The sequence below is a fragment of the Mastigoproctus giganteus genome, chromosome 4, assembly GCF_048544385.1.
Source record: "Mastigoproctus giganteus isolate SK-2022 chromosome 4, ASM4854438v1, whole genome shotgun sequence".
Lineage (NCBI taxonomy): Eukaryota > Metazoa > Arthropoda > Arachnida > Uropygi > Thelyphonidae > Mastigoproctus > Mastigoproctus giganteus.
Window position 1 is genome coordinate 80,916,742 of NC_143578.1, and position 15,303 is coordinate 80,932,044.

The following is a 15,303-nucleotide window of genomic DNA, read 5'->3' on the forward strand; positions in this document are numbered from 1 at the left end:
AAAACCATGCTGGGTCCAAGCTATAACTGAAGTCTTGTCTAGATGATCCTGCAGTGCTTCTTTAACCAGTGACTCCATTAATTTTCCTGGAACAGAAATTAAACTCACAGATTTATAATTACTTGTCAGCCTTTGATCTTCCTTTGTGAATTGGGGTCACATTTGCACATCTCCAGTCCATGGGTACCTCCTCTGAGTCCAAGGAAGCTCTTATAATTATAGCTAAGGGTTTGCTTACTTCCTTTGCTGCCTCCGTTAATATAACTGGATAGATGCCATCCACCCCAGGTACCTTTCTTGTGTTTATCTTCAACAATTTCTTCTCCACTTTACTCTGTTATTACAAGGTTATCTAGCTTACTGCCAGAGTTGAATACACCTCTGACATTCCCCTCGCTGAATAACTTCTCATATGTGAATGTCGACGCAAAATATTCATTTAGTTTGTTACCTACCTGAGCAGGATCATCAACAGTGGAAACATCGATGTCAAGTGGACCAATCTGATTCATCCCCTTCCTTCTAGAGTTTACATAAGTAAAGAACTCTTTGCTGTTTTTCTTTGCATCCCTTGCGAAAGATTTCTCGTAATCTGCCTTCGCCTGCCTAACCTCCTTTGTAACTTGGTTACAGATCAACTTATATCTATCATAGGCTTCTGTGTCATGTGTTAATTTATATGCATCCCATGCATTTTTCTTCTCTGCCATATGTCTCATTAGTTCATCTGACATCCATTTAGGCCTAAACCTTGAACAATGTTTCTTAGTTGATATGTAAAGCCTAGTAGCTTCCAAGATAAGTTTTTTTTGAATGCTTCCCATTTTGAATTTGCTGTTGGTAACATCATCAGTTGGTCCCACTGTATAGAATTTAAATACTGTCTCAGACCATCGTAGTAGTCTTTACGAACGCAATAACCCTTCCCTTTACCCCTGATGGTAGTTACCTCTTTGAGTAAATCCCACTTCGGCACACTGATCACTGCCACCTAGTGGTTCCTCTATCTGCAGATTCTTTATGCATGAAGAATCAGTACTGATAATCAAATCAAGAGTATTACTCCCTCTAGTTGCCTCCTGAACATGCTGATGTAGAAAACAATCACCCAATAAATCCACAAAAGCCTTGCTAGTGTGTGAGTGACCAACCCACAATTTCCAGTCAATATCTGGGAATTTAAAATCTCCCATTATAAGACTCTGATTTACCGGCCCACTCTATTTTCCTGTACAGTAGTTTCTTATTATACTCATCAGAGTCATTAGGCCTATAGCACACTCCTACTCTCAATTTTGATCTCCCTATGTTTATGTCACACCAAACTGACTCGACACTGCACTGTCCAGCAATGTCGACTGGCTTCACTTCATTGGATTTTGCGTGTTTCTTAACTAATAGCATAACCCCCTCCTTCCTTCCTATCCTGTCTGTAGATGGCGTACTCCCCAAATTCGAGTTCTGCATTCCTTATATCTGTGTGACACCACGTCTCTGATATCCCAACAATATCCGCCTTTGATGCTTTGAGCAATACCTCAAATTCATCAAATTTATTTACCAAACTCCTAGCATTGGTGTACACGCAAGTATACATGCACCTGTTTTTTTTCTTAGCTACCCTAACACAACCCATGTGTTTACTTGTATCACAATGACTCCCAGCAGTCTATGAAATATCCTGCATCTTGTTTTCCAGGCTTCTGCTCATTCCAATAGAAGCAGTGCAAGAATCTCTTTCACCTCTGCCAGTGGCTACTGTTAATCTATTAGTCCTTGTACCCCCCCCCCAAGCTAGCAGTTTTTTGACCCACCTAACACTGCCTCGATAGCATCAGCAAATATTCTTGCACCCTTTCTATTTAAGTGTAACCCATCCCTGTAGAAGCAGTCCCTTCTGTTAACAAGTACAGACCAGGCTGAAAAAAATTCTACCCCTTGAGCCCTGCACAATCTTTCCAGGGCCAAATTGATCGACAAGGCTCTCATCATATACTCCCTCCTATCGTGTCTGGGCAGAATTGCAGACACTTTTAAATTCAACCCTAATTCACGGCTTTTATTCAACAGTGACCTGTACTTGTTAAGTAATTATTAGTGCCAACGTGTACAACTATATCATATTTTGTGCCCTTAAAAGATGATTACCGCTCTACAACGTCATCAAACTTTGCCCATGGCAGACATACCCTGGTCCTGTTCCACCTATCCTTTTTACAAAGCATGTTCCCCATTTCCCTGACAATAGTCACCAACAACTACTAGTTCCTGTGTGGGACCAATGCATTCTGCCTTGGGGGGTTGCCGCTGTGTTGCATGTTGACCAAGTGCAAGCTCTGGTATTGATGTGGGCAGCTGAGAGCTTGATGGGCCCTCACTTTAGATCCTTCGAGGGCATCCACCCTGTCCTTCAAGCTCTCATATAGGCCCATAACAACGCTGAGTTGTCGCCTGATTTCATTACACTCCTTGCATCGTGCACACACAAAGATATCCCCCATGGCAATATCATATCCCATACCCGATTGCTCCACAAACATCATGCAAGCAGTGCATTTTAAAAGGTTGTGATTCAGAGGGCAACTGCCTCCCTCAGTTCTTCTCTGAGCCACAGTACTCCCATTAGCTTGAGCCTTTTGCTTTGCTGCCTTGAGTCATTGAATCGAAATCATTTCAATAAAATTTCAATTTCAGTACAAAATTATAACCCTAAACTTGTATCCCAACACAGTTATAACGCTATATATATTTTTCAGTATCAAATATTATCTACGAGTTCCGTTTATATAACTTCCGTATCAAGTTATGTATTAATTAATTATGTTACGTTTGTAATTTAAGTCGTTATGTATTTAGTTAAAAGTACAATTTAATTGACAATGACGTTTAACAAAATTAATAGATTTTGCTGATCAATTGGCAATATTATGTTATATACTATACTTTTTTACAGTACTTTGATCCAAACCCGAGGCGGGATTCAAACCCACGACCTTTGGGTTGCCAGGGAGGCACTTTACCCACCCGGCTAGCCCAGTCAGTTCTTTATACTGTATAAGCTTGCTTTCTTGCATCATTTGCCACTACTAATAGTAAATGCTAACTGTAACAAAAATAGTATTTTTGTTATAGTTAGCTTCATATTTTTTTATAAGAAAAAAAATTAAATAGAAATTAAGATTTGGTATATGCAGAAAAATAAACAAGAGAAATGTCACAATACTAAAATTATTTGTAGCTATATGGAGGGCATACATTGAAATTTAAATTAGGATATAAGCATTTGTTATAAGATGGGACTACTTACACAGAGGGTAGGTTGAAATGTTTCAACTTTGTTGGTAATCACAAAATAATTGTACTGATCCATAAAGAAACGCAACCAATTTTTTAATTTAACCAAGTCAATTTTTATTACATTAATGGCAGGTAAACAGTGGTTTTTCATTCCATAATACAAAGCAAACCAATCACAGAACACACAAATTGACACCATATATTACCACCCACCTTAGTTACTTTCAGCAACTATTCAAATTTTGCATTACTTACTTTCTAAAGACTTTGCTTTCTAAAGCATCTGGCGACTAGGCACCTGTGAGGTGATCTGATTGAGGTGTATAAGGCTTTTAATGGTTTGAAAAGGCTCAATGCTGATGGGATTCTTCCTCAGATTACGAACCTGAGGGGGCTAAACTCAAATCGAGGAGAGAGTTGTAGAATAGATGTGCAGAAATATAAATTAAACTGAAAGTCCACAACAAATGACAATGTTTATATAATACTGAGGAATGGGGAAATTGCAACAGAGGAGGGTGCAAGGAGGACAACTATATCAGGTATGAAAATTTTTTGTTTTGCAGTTAATTGAATTAGTGCAGACAGGCTTCAAGAGTAGCTCATGGGGTCTTGTCAAGGATATACAGGAATTTTGCTAGGATAAGGAGGTGATTATTCTGTATAACGGTATATAACGTGTATAATGCAATGGTCAGGCCACACCTGGAGTACTGCATACAGGTCTGTAGGTATCATTTTAGGAAGGATGTAGAGCTGCTGGAATGGGTACAGAGAAGGGCAACGAGATTGATGAGTGGAACAAAGGGTTGCTCTTACCAGAAAGGCTTAAGTTCTACAAATTGCAGCATCTGGGGACTAGACACCTGTGAGGTGATCTGATTGAGGTGTATAAGGCTTTTAATGGTTTGAAAAGGCTCAATGCTGATGGGGTTCTTCCTCAGATTACGAACCTGAGCGGGCATAAACTCAAATCGAGGAGAGACAGTTGTAGAATAGATGTGCAGAAATTTGCCTTTAGCCATAGACTAGTTGATTGCTGGAACAAACTTCCATCAGTCGTTTTGGAAGTTCACAGCTTAAATAAATTCATGGCAGAACTAGACAAAACTCTGGAGTGAATGGATGGGTGAAATGGGAAGGTTTTTTTTTTGGCTGATGCTACATAAGCTTGCTTTCGTGCATCATATACAAGAAAGCAAGCTTATGTAGCATCATTTAGTGTGCATTACATCAAAATAAATTGATGTAATGCACACCAAAACAGACAGATAACAAGGCACTGAGGAAAACTTTTGGTAAAATTGATTTTGATGAAATAAATGCTGTTGCAATTACAAAAGTTTGAAAAATTCATTATAAAATAATGAATTTTCCAATAATATAATTTGGCATAAAATATGCCAAATTATCTTCCAACACCGTAGCCGAGTGGGCAGGAGCGGGAGTGCAGTAGCACACGCTCTTTGAGTAGACCGGGGTTCAAGCCCCTGACTGCTGAATACGGTCGATCTGCCAACCCGCACTGGACCAGCGTGGCAGATTATGGTCCATTTCCCTCAGCATGAATTGTTGAGGAGGCTTCCACCCTGCAGTGGGTTGATAATGGCTGCACTTTTTTTTTTTTTATGCCAAATTATATTATTATTGGAGCCATTTTGATTTTCAGCAATTTTTTTAAGTATCAGTCAATTCTGTTATTCAAATACTACCTAGTAACAAAATACAAGAAATATTTTAAAAGTTTAAAATCCCATGGTGTAGGATTTAAGTTAAAACTAAATCCTAACAAATGGGAGGCCCAAGCTTAACTTGTATAACAGGCTCAATCCTGGACATACTTTCTCCCAATTTCTGGTAGAAAGTATGCCCAAGTAGGCAGCAGCTTAATCTGGCTGCTCCATTTTTTGCTTTTTTTTTTTTTTTTTCACTAATCAAATCATGTTAAGACGTGACTTATCTCAAAAAATATGGGCGGGGGGACATCCAAGGGCATATACATTATATAATATTCTAGAAAAATTAGCAATAAGAACTAAAAACAGATATAAAAGAACATGCACATGCTCTCTTAGGGGTATTCCCAAATGTATGCTAATAATGAATTAATAATGAAACTGATAAAATGAGTCTGCTTAAAAATAAGGTATTTTAGGGTGGGGGAACACATTGCTACTCTCCCCATGTAATTGCTACATGCATTAGCATCTTCTTTCAGAGAAACAAGAAATTTACTTTCTAGCTTATACAGAAGATTTGAAAGTACCATATTTCCCCATGTATAAGACGCACCTTTTTTCGAAAAATTTGGAGTCTAAAAACTGGGTGCATCTTATACAGTGGTTGTAGATTTTTTTTTTTTTTTTTTACTTGCATTTCCCGCTTGTTGTCCTTGCGCTCATTGTTTCGCACTTGTACCGGTATATTATGTTACATTTTGCCACGTTCTGCCCAGAAATGGCTCAGAAAAGATTTTCTTACAGTGCTGAATTCAAGTTAAAAGTGATCCAGTTTGCAAAAGTGAATGGAAATCGTGCTGCTGAACATAAGTTTGGTCCTCCTCCATCTGAGAAAACAATCAGAGACTGGCTACGGGAAGAAGAAACCCTACTGAAAATGCCACGGCAGAAGAAGGCCATTAGAGGCAAGTCAGCAAAATGGCCTGATTTAGAGAGGGAATTGAAGATATAGATTGAGGAGCAAAGGGCAATTGGAATTCCTGTGCCCACAAAGATGGTTCAACATGAGGCAAGAAGAATTGCTGATGAAAAAGAAGTTACTGATTTCAAAGGAGGACACAATTGGTGTTTCAGGTTCATGAAACGGAATGGACTAAACATGCATACATGCACCAGACTTGCCCAAAAGATGCCTGAAAGCTATGAGCAGAAGGTCGTTGAATTTCATCGTTTTGTCATTCAATGCCGGAAGACACATCAGTTTGAGTTGGGACAGATTGCAAATATGGACAAAGTCCCCCTTCAATTTTATGTTCCAAGCAACAGAACTGTTGATAAGAAGGGGTGAAAATTGTAACTGTGAAGACAAGTGGACATGAAAAGAGCCATTATACAGTTGTTCTAGCTTGTTGTGCCAACGGAACCAAGCTGCCTCCTATGCTGATTTTCAAACGCAAAACAATGCCAAAAGAAGACATTCCTCGAGAAGTGATTGTCCACATTCATGAAAAGGGTTGGATGGATCAGGATGGGATGAAGATCTGGTTTGAGAAAGTTTGGAACAGGAGACCAGGTGGGCTCTTACGCAAACCTGCCCTATTGGTGTTTGATCAGTTCAGGGCACACAACAAAAAATACAAAGAAGATTGCTGCAGAGCAAAAAAACAAAACTTGCCGTCATACCTGGAGGCTTGACATCCCAGCTCCAACCACTTGATGTCAGCATTAACAAACATTTCAAAGCTGCCATGAGAGACAAATGGAACCAATGGATGAAGTCTTCTGGGGACAATTTGACACCAGCAGGATGAGTGAAGAAACCAACTATAGAAGTTTGTACCTGGGTGCGTGAAAAGATCCTGGGATAATATCAAGATTGAGATCGTTGTCAAGTCATTTAAGAAGTGTGGCATTTCAAATGCCATAGATGGAACTGAGGATGAGGCAATATATGAAGACAGTGATTCGTCATCAGACACAGATGAGGACAAGCTAATGGATAGGAATTTTGACAATGATGAGTTGTATGAATTTTATGATGAATAAAACTTGAGTTCAATAACTTTATGTAATACATTTTTTTTTTTCAAATTTCGGGCCCCAAAATTAAGGTGCGTCTTATACATGGGGAAATATGGTATTTCATATTAAATGATATTGGATACAGACAAATAATCATGCAATTTCAAATACAGATGTTAAGGCAAGAGAATCACTTGCAATCATCAGGTCTCAAAATAAATAAATAAATAAATCCACTCAACTCATTTTCACCAAGTTACATAAAAATGATATCCAATCTTACCTTGCTGGAATTCAATTTAAAAAATTTGCAAACAAAGATCTGGGAATAGTCTGGGATAGTGGCCTTACCTTCCTACTCAGGCCTGACTTATCAGAGTAGTCAGTTTGTTTGTTATTTGGTTTTTAGGAGCATTAGCAACTAGGGTCACATTGCTCCCGGGGATATGCGGTGGTCATTCCCTGACCTTTCCACATCCTCCGTATTTGGTGGTCACGGGCTCGAACCCCAGTCTAATCAAGAAGCGTGTGCTATGCACTGCTGCTGCCTCTGCCCACCTGGCTACAGAGGTGCCTGATCAAGCCATGTGCTCTGAAGATGGCTCATTCTGCTTGGAGAAGTTGAAAAAAAAGTTCAACGAAATTTCTTTATTGAATAATATGGTTAAAAGGAGGATTGCTGACTTGTCTAGTGACATAGAAGAACAGACGAGTGCTGAAATCAAAGACTTTGCATTTGGATTGTTCTCAATTCAGTTGGATGGATCCACAAATCTTTCATCCTGTTCCCAGCTTCTTGTCTTTGTTCGGTATGTGAAAGATGCTTCCTGTCAAGGAAGAATTCTTATTCTGCCATTCTCTCAAAAGAAATACCAGAACTGTGGATGTGACGGAAATACTATCAGAGTTCTTTGACCATGAGGGAATGAACTGGCACAATCTATGTGGAGTGTGAACTGATGGCACCCCAGCTATGCTGGGAGCAAAAAGTGGCTTCTAAATGCTTGTTTGAGATCGATCTCCTAGCCATCATTAGTGTTCACTGTGATTCATCAGCAAGCTCTTGCTTCAAAAACCCTTCCATCTCATTTTCAGGATGTTCTTGAACAAGTCATCAAAATTGTGAACTATGTGAAAAGCAGTGATTTGAATTCCCAACTGTTCAAGCAATTGTGCACAGAAATGGATTCAGAGTATAAGAACCTACTCTACTACAGCAAGGTGCGTTGGCTATTAAAAGGCAATGTTGTGGCACGAGTGTTCAACTCTGAGAAGAGTTGCAGAGTTTCCTACAGATGCAAGAAAATCAAACTTGAAGCTACCTTCCATCCATGAAAAGCAGTGGGTCTTTCGCTGTGCATACCTTGTGCATATTTTTGATCATGAACAGACAATCTAAAGCTGCAAGGAAAGAAAACTACCATTCAGTTCATTTATACAGAAGCTCAAAAACTGGAAACAAAAGGCTGAGGAAGGGAACTTTGCCATGTTCGAATCTCTTTCAGCAATAACTATTAATGAACTGTTGGATCCTGGCATTGCAAAGGACGTTGTAACATACCTCAGCTGTCTCCGAGAATTTCGGCAGTACTTTCCAGAAATTGAGAAGTACTGGTGTTCATAAGGAATCATTTTCTAGTTAAAGTCAGCGATGTCCAGGATGATCTGCAAGATGAACTTTGAAATGATTTTGGATGCAGAGATGTCTTTGAAGTGTCCTCTATCTATGAGTTTTGGCCAAAAATGATGGGAAACTACCCCAACATTGCAAAGGAATGCCTTCAGAAGCTCCTGCCCTTTGCAATGACTTATCTTTGTGAATTAAGCTTCTCAACGTTGGTGCAGCTGAAGACAAAGGCTTGGAACCAGCTTGAATGTGAGGCAGATCTTAGATATGCACTTTCTACAACAGTACCTAGGATTGGGAAACTAGTGCAGAAAATTCAGGAGAACATCTCTCATTAAAGTAACTTTAGCTTAAACTGGTTTGAGTTTTTTTTTTTTTTTTTTCCATTCAGCAGATGCCCACAATGTTCTGTTTCCACATAGAAAGTGTTCAAATGAGAAACATTGTTCCATTAAATACTTTTAAATTGAACTAAGTTGTGGTTTTTATTGACATTTCTTTGGTTTCAAAAAATTGCTCAGCTATGAGCCCTGCTAGGCCATGACATGTAAGGCAAAAAGCCAGTTGGGCCACATAGCAAAAAAAAAAAAAAAAAATGGGAAACACTGACTTAGCTGATTTGCTTACCCCTCTTATCAGTACCACAGATTATACTGTTCAAAGTAGTACTCATTTTTTTGAGATCGTTAGGAATTAAATATTATGAAGAACGAGGTTATGGTTTCCTTCGACATGGTTGCCCTGTTCATACCTATTCTGATTCAGCCTGCCATAATGTTTGTTAGGTGTTGCCTCGAATATTTGTTTGTCCAACTGTGCTATAGAGAGTATGGTGGTTCTTTATATAAGCAAATTCAGGGGCACTACTATGGGAGCACTAATTAGCGCCTCTCATAGCAAATATTACATATTACTACAGAGGCTTTTGAAGAGGACATTTGCAGGTGTTTTCAGAGGGGGGGGGGGGTCAGAGTGACTGCTCCTCCAGTATCTTAATTCCTTATCTCTGTATACTGATTTTACCATTTAGATGGAGGCAGACAATGCTTGAATGGTTTAGTTCAATGTGACGGTTGCTGTTTAGTGACTTTGGTTTATAGAAAATCCATGTGCAGCACCAATTTACAAATTATAATTCTGCACATGCCCTGGGCCATCTACACAGCATGGCTAGAATTTTAAACTGCGTATGCTCACTGTTTCTATTATTGATAGGGAGACCGAGTATACCAGAGTCAGATTGGAGTCATCTCCCTCATGTTTAGATAGGTTCCAGTTTCAAGATAATAGTCCTCATAGACTATTGCATTTCGCTACACTCCATTGCTACAGCATACATTCCCAACTATCCAGGCATATCTGCATGTCTTGCCAGGGTGATATGATGTTACTGTATTAGTTGTGTACAGCTCCCAGGCAGGAAGTCACAATTTATGTACCCATGCAAGAGTGGTTTATCACATTACTTATCTGGATTGTAGGGATGTTATATTGGGAATTCTAAATGTAGGTTAGTTGACTGGATTTCTGAGCATGAGGGGGCTATAACGATAAGCTGATTTTGGTGCCTCAGCCAATGCTGAGCACTACTGCACTTCCACTATGGGGCCCAGTCTAATACTGGGATTCTGGATTATGCTTCTTAATACATGCCATCTGCCATGGTTACAGGCCTTCCATATAGCAATGGAGGGTCTCACCATTAATCGTAATGCTGGGACCAGCATTTCACCCCATTGTGGAGCCACTATTTTACACCATGATGGGAGGTGGCAAGTTAACAATTGAGCTGCTAGACGTTACAACAGTAACGTCTAGCAGCTCAATTAACTTTATTTCTATTGCTCTACTTACTCCCTCGCTCCCTCTTTTTTTCCTTTCCTTTTTCTCCTGCTTACACTATGCAGAGGTATGGATCATTTGCACATGCATGGGAATTTTCCTTTGTAATACATATATCTGGTTCGCTGTCATTGATCTTAAGTTGAAGAGGCCAACTGCCTTGAAAGCTTTTCATTTTATTTTATATACCGTGCATTTCACGTTTTATCGCTTTTATTTCGCTGTCATATTTTAATTGTATATAATCCTGTTTTATTTTTATTTTATGTAGTCAGTGATTTTAAATTCTTGTATATATTTATATTTTCCAATTTTGTATTATTGTTTATTTCAATAAACTGAAGTCAGAAGAAGCAATATTTCCTTATTATAAATAATGTTCTGTTTGCTTCAACAACATATAGGCTCTCAACAGAATTGAATTGAGTTGAACTGAACCAATCGAGTGCAGTGTTTCTGGCAGATGCAATATACCTTGGACCTATAATTTAGGTTGTTTAAGTTTAGGAAACCATAGGTGATCTAAGGTGTTTTTGATCTGCACTTTTATGAAGCAAAAAAAGAAAGAAAGACAAGCCTATCAAATATGAGTCCCACAAATACAGTCTCTGATACTACATGGAATGACATTGTGCAAGCCTGCATTCAATTCACCTCAGCAGATGGTTTTATTCCTCTTCCTGGAAAAAAACTTGAACCCATCATACTGCCCAGAAGTTGACATTCAATGGCTTGTTACAGTTGCCACTCAATAACTGAGAAAGTATGCAAAAGTGTTGACAAAAGAAGAATGCAGCACCCCTTAGAGCTGGAAGCAGTTGTTCTGCAATGGAATTCACTTTGATAGCAAAAGTGAGACACTTAAAAACTGACCTTTGAGAAACTCCAACCTCATGGCAAAAAAAAAAAAAAAAACAGGTTAATAGAGGGTGGCTCCTACAAACTAAGTAGAACTTAGGGAAACCCCTAAGTAGACAAGGGGTCCCAATCTTTTAATAAAAAAATCATAAATGAAGTTCCGAGGCAGTGACCTCCACAATAAAGATATTATGCACTTCTAAAATGCTGATCTCCAAGTCATTTCATATGCTTTCCCACATCAAAGGAAACTGACAATTGATACCCACATTTGATAAAATAATGTGGACAGAGATTTCAGCTGAATTATATTGTTTAATATGGCTACGTTACCTTCAGAAGCCATATTACAACCATAGAAATAAAGTTATTTTCTTCAAAATGATATAATGACATGTATTAACCATGCTTCCCCAAGAGATTTGTGGCTAGACTAATGGAATTTTTTTTTTTTTGCTAGGAGACCAAACTGCTCTTTAAATATTCTCTTATACAGAAAAAGCAGGTTGAGTTAGAAAAATTATTTAATATTTTCCTTTTCATGTTTAATAATTTTGTAACATTTCTAGTCAAACAGCACTTGAATGGGAAAAGAGTGTTGCTTTCAACTCCTTCAGTACTAATAACATTATATTCGCCCTCCTCCTCTAAGAAGAGAAGGGTTGACATGATTAGAGTTGCTTTGGCAATGAGCTGGTGTGCTACACCAACAGAGCAACTAAGTTTTGAAGATAAGTTACTTTTTCCACACACATCTGTTCAAAAAAAAAATTTTTGCACTTGCTTTCACTTGACATTGTGATTATTTCTTCATCACTCTTGTAGGGGTTATTTAACTAAATTTTATCATTTTCATCTGATATCTATGCCCAAGAAGTGTAAAAAATGTATATCATTCCCAGAGGGTGAATTTTTTACAGTAATAGGTTACAAATGGCACGATACACAAAGAATGTTTATTCAAAAATAAGGCAATAGTAATTTAGTTGATAATAGAATTTTATTTATTAATTTTTTTAATAAAAAAATTTCTCAATATGGATAGCAGCTTTTACATTAACAGAACTATTTTCTTTGAAATAAAAAAATCATTAACTGTGTAAATTGTCTAAAAAATTGTTGCCTGTTTTTGACATTTAAAGAGTGCAATCACCAGATTTAGACATGGACCTAAACCATGCAATTATAAATTTATCCTCACAAAAGGACACCACTAGGTCTCCTCAAATAGCAAGGCTACAAGCCGTGGCTTATGGCAAAATCTGGGACTAACCAGGCATTAACTTTTTCACAATTTTTGTCAAATAGATGTTTCTGCAATGTGCTAAGCTTTACACCACAGCATGCTTTAGAGTCTGCTGATCACTGAATTAATTACTCCATGAGCTTGGAATTGCCACCTCTTGTCCTTTTTGGAAGCAAGATGAAAATAATAAAATTTAAATTTAGTGATTTTTTTAGATATTTTTATGACAATGCCAAGTGAAAGAAAGCACAAAGCAAAATAACTTTTTAATAGATATTTGTGGGAAGTAACAAATCTTCAGAACAAACTATCTACTAGCGCAGAGGTTCCCAAACTTTCTCGGTTAATGGCACCCTTAGTGTCCCAGTAATTTTTCCATGGCACTCCTAGGCCAAAAAAATACCTAACACAGTGGGTTTTGACATTTTAATATATACCTATATAATTTTATTCTTTATATAGAGGTACTAAATAAAGATCAATTATAGATCACCACAAAATTAAAAAAAGATATGGTACAATGGATACCGTACACCTTTTTATAATGAAATAAATGTATAAATTTCAAAAAAAAAAAAAAAATAAAATAACAATAACTTTAAGTAACTTAAACAGAAATTACACGGCACCCAAGAATGTTGTTGCAGCATTCTAGTGTGCCATGGCACCCCAGTAGAAAACCACCGTACTAGCGTAATGAACCAATTTGTTGCCAGAGCAAGGGAAGTATCTTCGATGAGGAAAATTTAAGAAACACTGAATTCTAAAACTAACCTTGCAGTGGTTAGTCTTAAAAGGAACTATTTTAATCTATCTTGCACAATTATAATATTCAAAAAAATTAACACTGTTAATTAAAAAAATTAACACTGTTAAAGCTGTCAAAGCTAAAAAACCAGAAAAAATGAATATAAGTACTGAAATGGTTCAGCTGTTATGCCACAACCTGAAATAACCAGTGTCTACAAATGAATTTCCTTCATATACTGATATTGTTCTTCAGATATCTTCAGATTCATTGTTCATTTTTTTGTAGTTGTTGGCGCATCGGCTTCTGTGGCCATAGTGCACCTCCCAAGGTTTTGCAGTACTTTCATCCAAGCCCGAGGCGGGATTCAAACCCGCGACCTTTGGGTTGCCAGGCAGACACTTTACCCACCTGGCTAGCCCGGTCGGCATATCTTCAGATATTGTTTCCATTTGTATTCGGCTGTAACATAACTGCCAAAACATTACATTACAGTACTAATTTTTTCTGTTACTAACCAGAGTTAATCTAGCATTAAGTTCTTTGAATATTTTAACTTTTCAAGAGATTATGATAGTGCATTTTAATGCTAATCAAAACACTGCTTGATATTTCCTCTCAAATTCAAGTAAGGGCCACTTGAATAGCTCAAATCCCCTAGAAGACGAATTTATAGCCTGCTTTCACTCTCCTGTTTCAAGAACAGAACTCTGGGAAATACGAGTTGTTGCAGTTATTAACAAATGGAAAACGATGTAGCCCATTTCAACATAGAAAGGTTTGCATTACTGTAACTTAACAATTACTATTAGAAAATAAGTAGGGTACCAATCCTTACAACTATCTAATCCTCCAATATTGGAAGATATGGACCCCCACCTCAATTTTCATTAACTTCAATAGAAAGCTGACCTAAAAGACAAGGAAAAAAAATATTTTTTTTATTAACTACTTGTTTCTCAATATAATTTATCTTATTATTCATTACAGTGTCAGAAATTAAGAGTATATTTAAAGGTTTCCCATTTACAACTAATTCTTGTCATCTCTCTCTCTCTCTCTCTCCCCAAAAAGCAACCTGACTGCTGAAAACCAACATCTATTGTCCTTTCCCTCCCCCCTCTTAATGTGCCTGCAAAAGGGTTAATTTTGACATTATTACCTTACAAAATCATGATTAAAAATGTTCTCTGTATTTAAAGTGTCTATTTGAATGTCTTGTAGTCATGAGAATTACTTACAAATGGTTTTGAATAGCAAACTACTAATGCCTGCCAGCAGAGCCAAAGTTGTAACATCTCCAAGAGAAGCAGCAATGGGTGTAGTAACATTATCAGGGTTGACATGGCACTTTCTGGACAGAATAACAACCCCTACAGTCACACAACCTATAAAAACAAAATAACAAGATGTAATTTCCTAACTTAAAACTGTGTGCAAACAAATATTTCTAAAGCATTACATTGATGAGTTTACTTCCAACCAGAAAGGGAGGGGGGGACATTGAGACCAGGAATACTGGAGAAAATGTTGGAAAACACTGAAAAGGTGAGAGGCAAACATTGCTGCTTGTAGCATGTTCTTATTTACTTTTTTCTTTTTTTTTTTTTATTTGATATATGTTCTACCATACCAAAATTATTTAGACCAAAAGTTACCAGGATCTTCTTATATAAATAAAATTAAAACTAGAAATATTTGGCATTATTATAGTTACAAGAACGTAAGGTCTAATTATAAACTTAGCCAATACCAAAATATTTCACAGGCAGGACTCATGCTTTTAGTTTGAGTCAAAAAAAAAAAAAAAAAAAACCACAATTGAATACTCCTGCATTTTCATTACAAGTGCAGAGTTTGCCTAGGACACAACAGACAGATACACTTATTACATAAGATATGAGGATGGTTCAATAAAGAATCGCCCTCACCTACTTCCACATATCGCAGAGTCATGATATTTTGTATACATATCTCTGTACTA

At 37.4% G+C, this 15,303-nt stretch overlaps 1 protein-coding gene across 2 annotated transcripts in view; it reads right to left on the reverse strand.

Moving 5' to 3' along the window:
* Positions 1-15,303, reverse strand: part of LOC150086866 (solute carrier family 41 member 1-like) — a 202,263-nt gene that overhangs the window by 51,335 nt on the left and 135,625 nt on the right. For both annotated transcript variants that reach the window (XM_090372784.1, XM_090372783.1), the window contains exon 7: positions 14,561-14,707. In XM_090372784.1, coding sequence (XP_090228910.1) covers positions 14,561-14,707 — 147 coding nt within the window. The remainder of the gene's footprint in view (positions 1-14,560; positions 14,708-15,303) is intronic.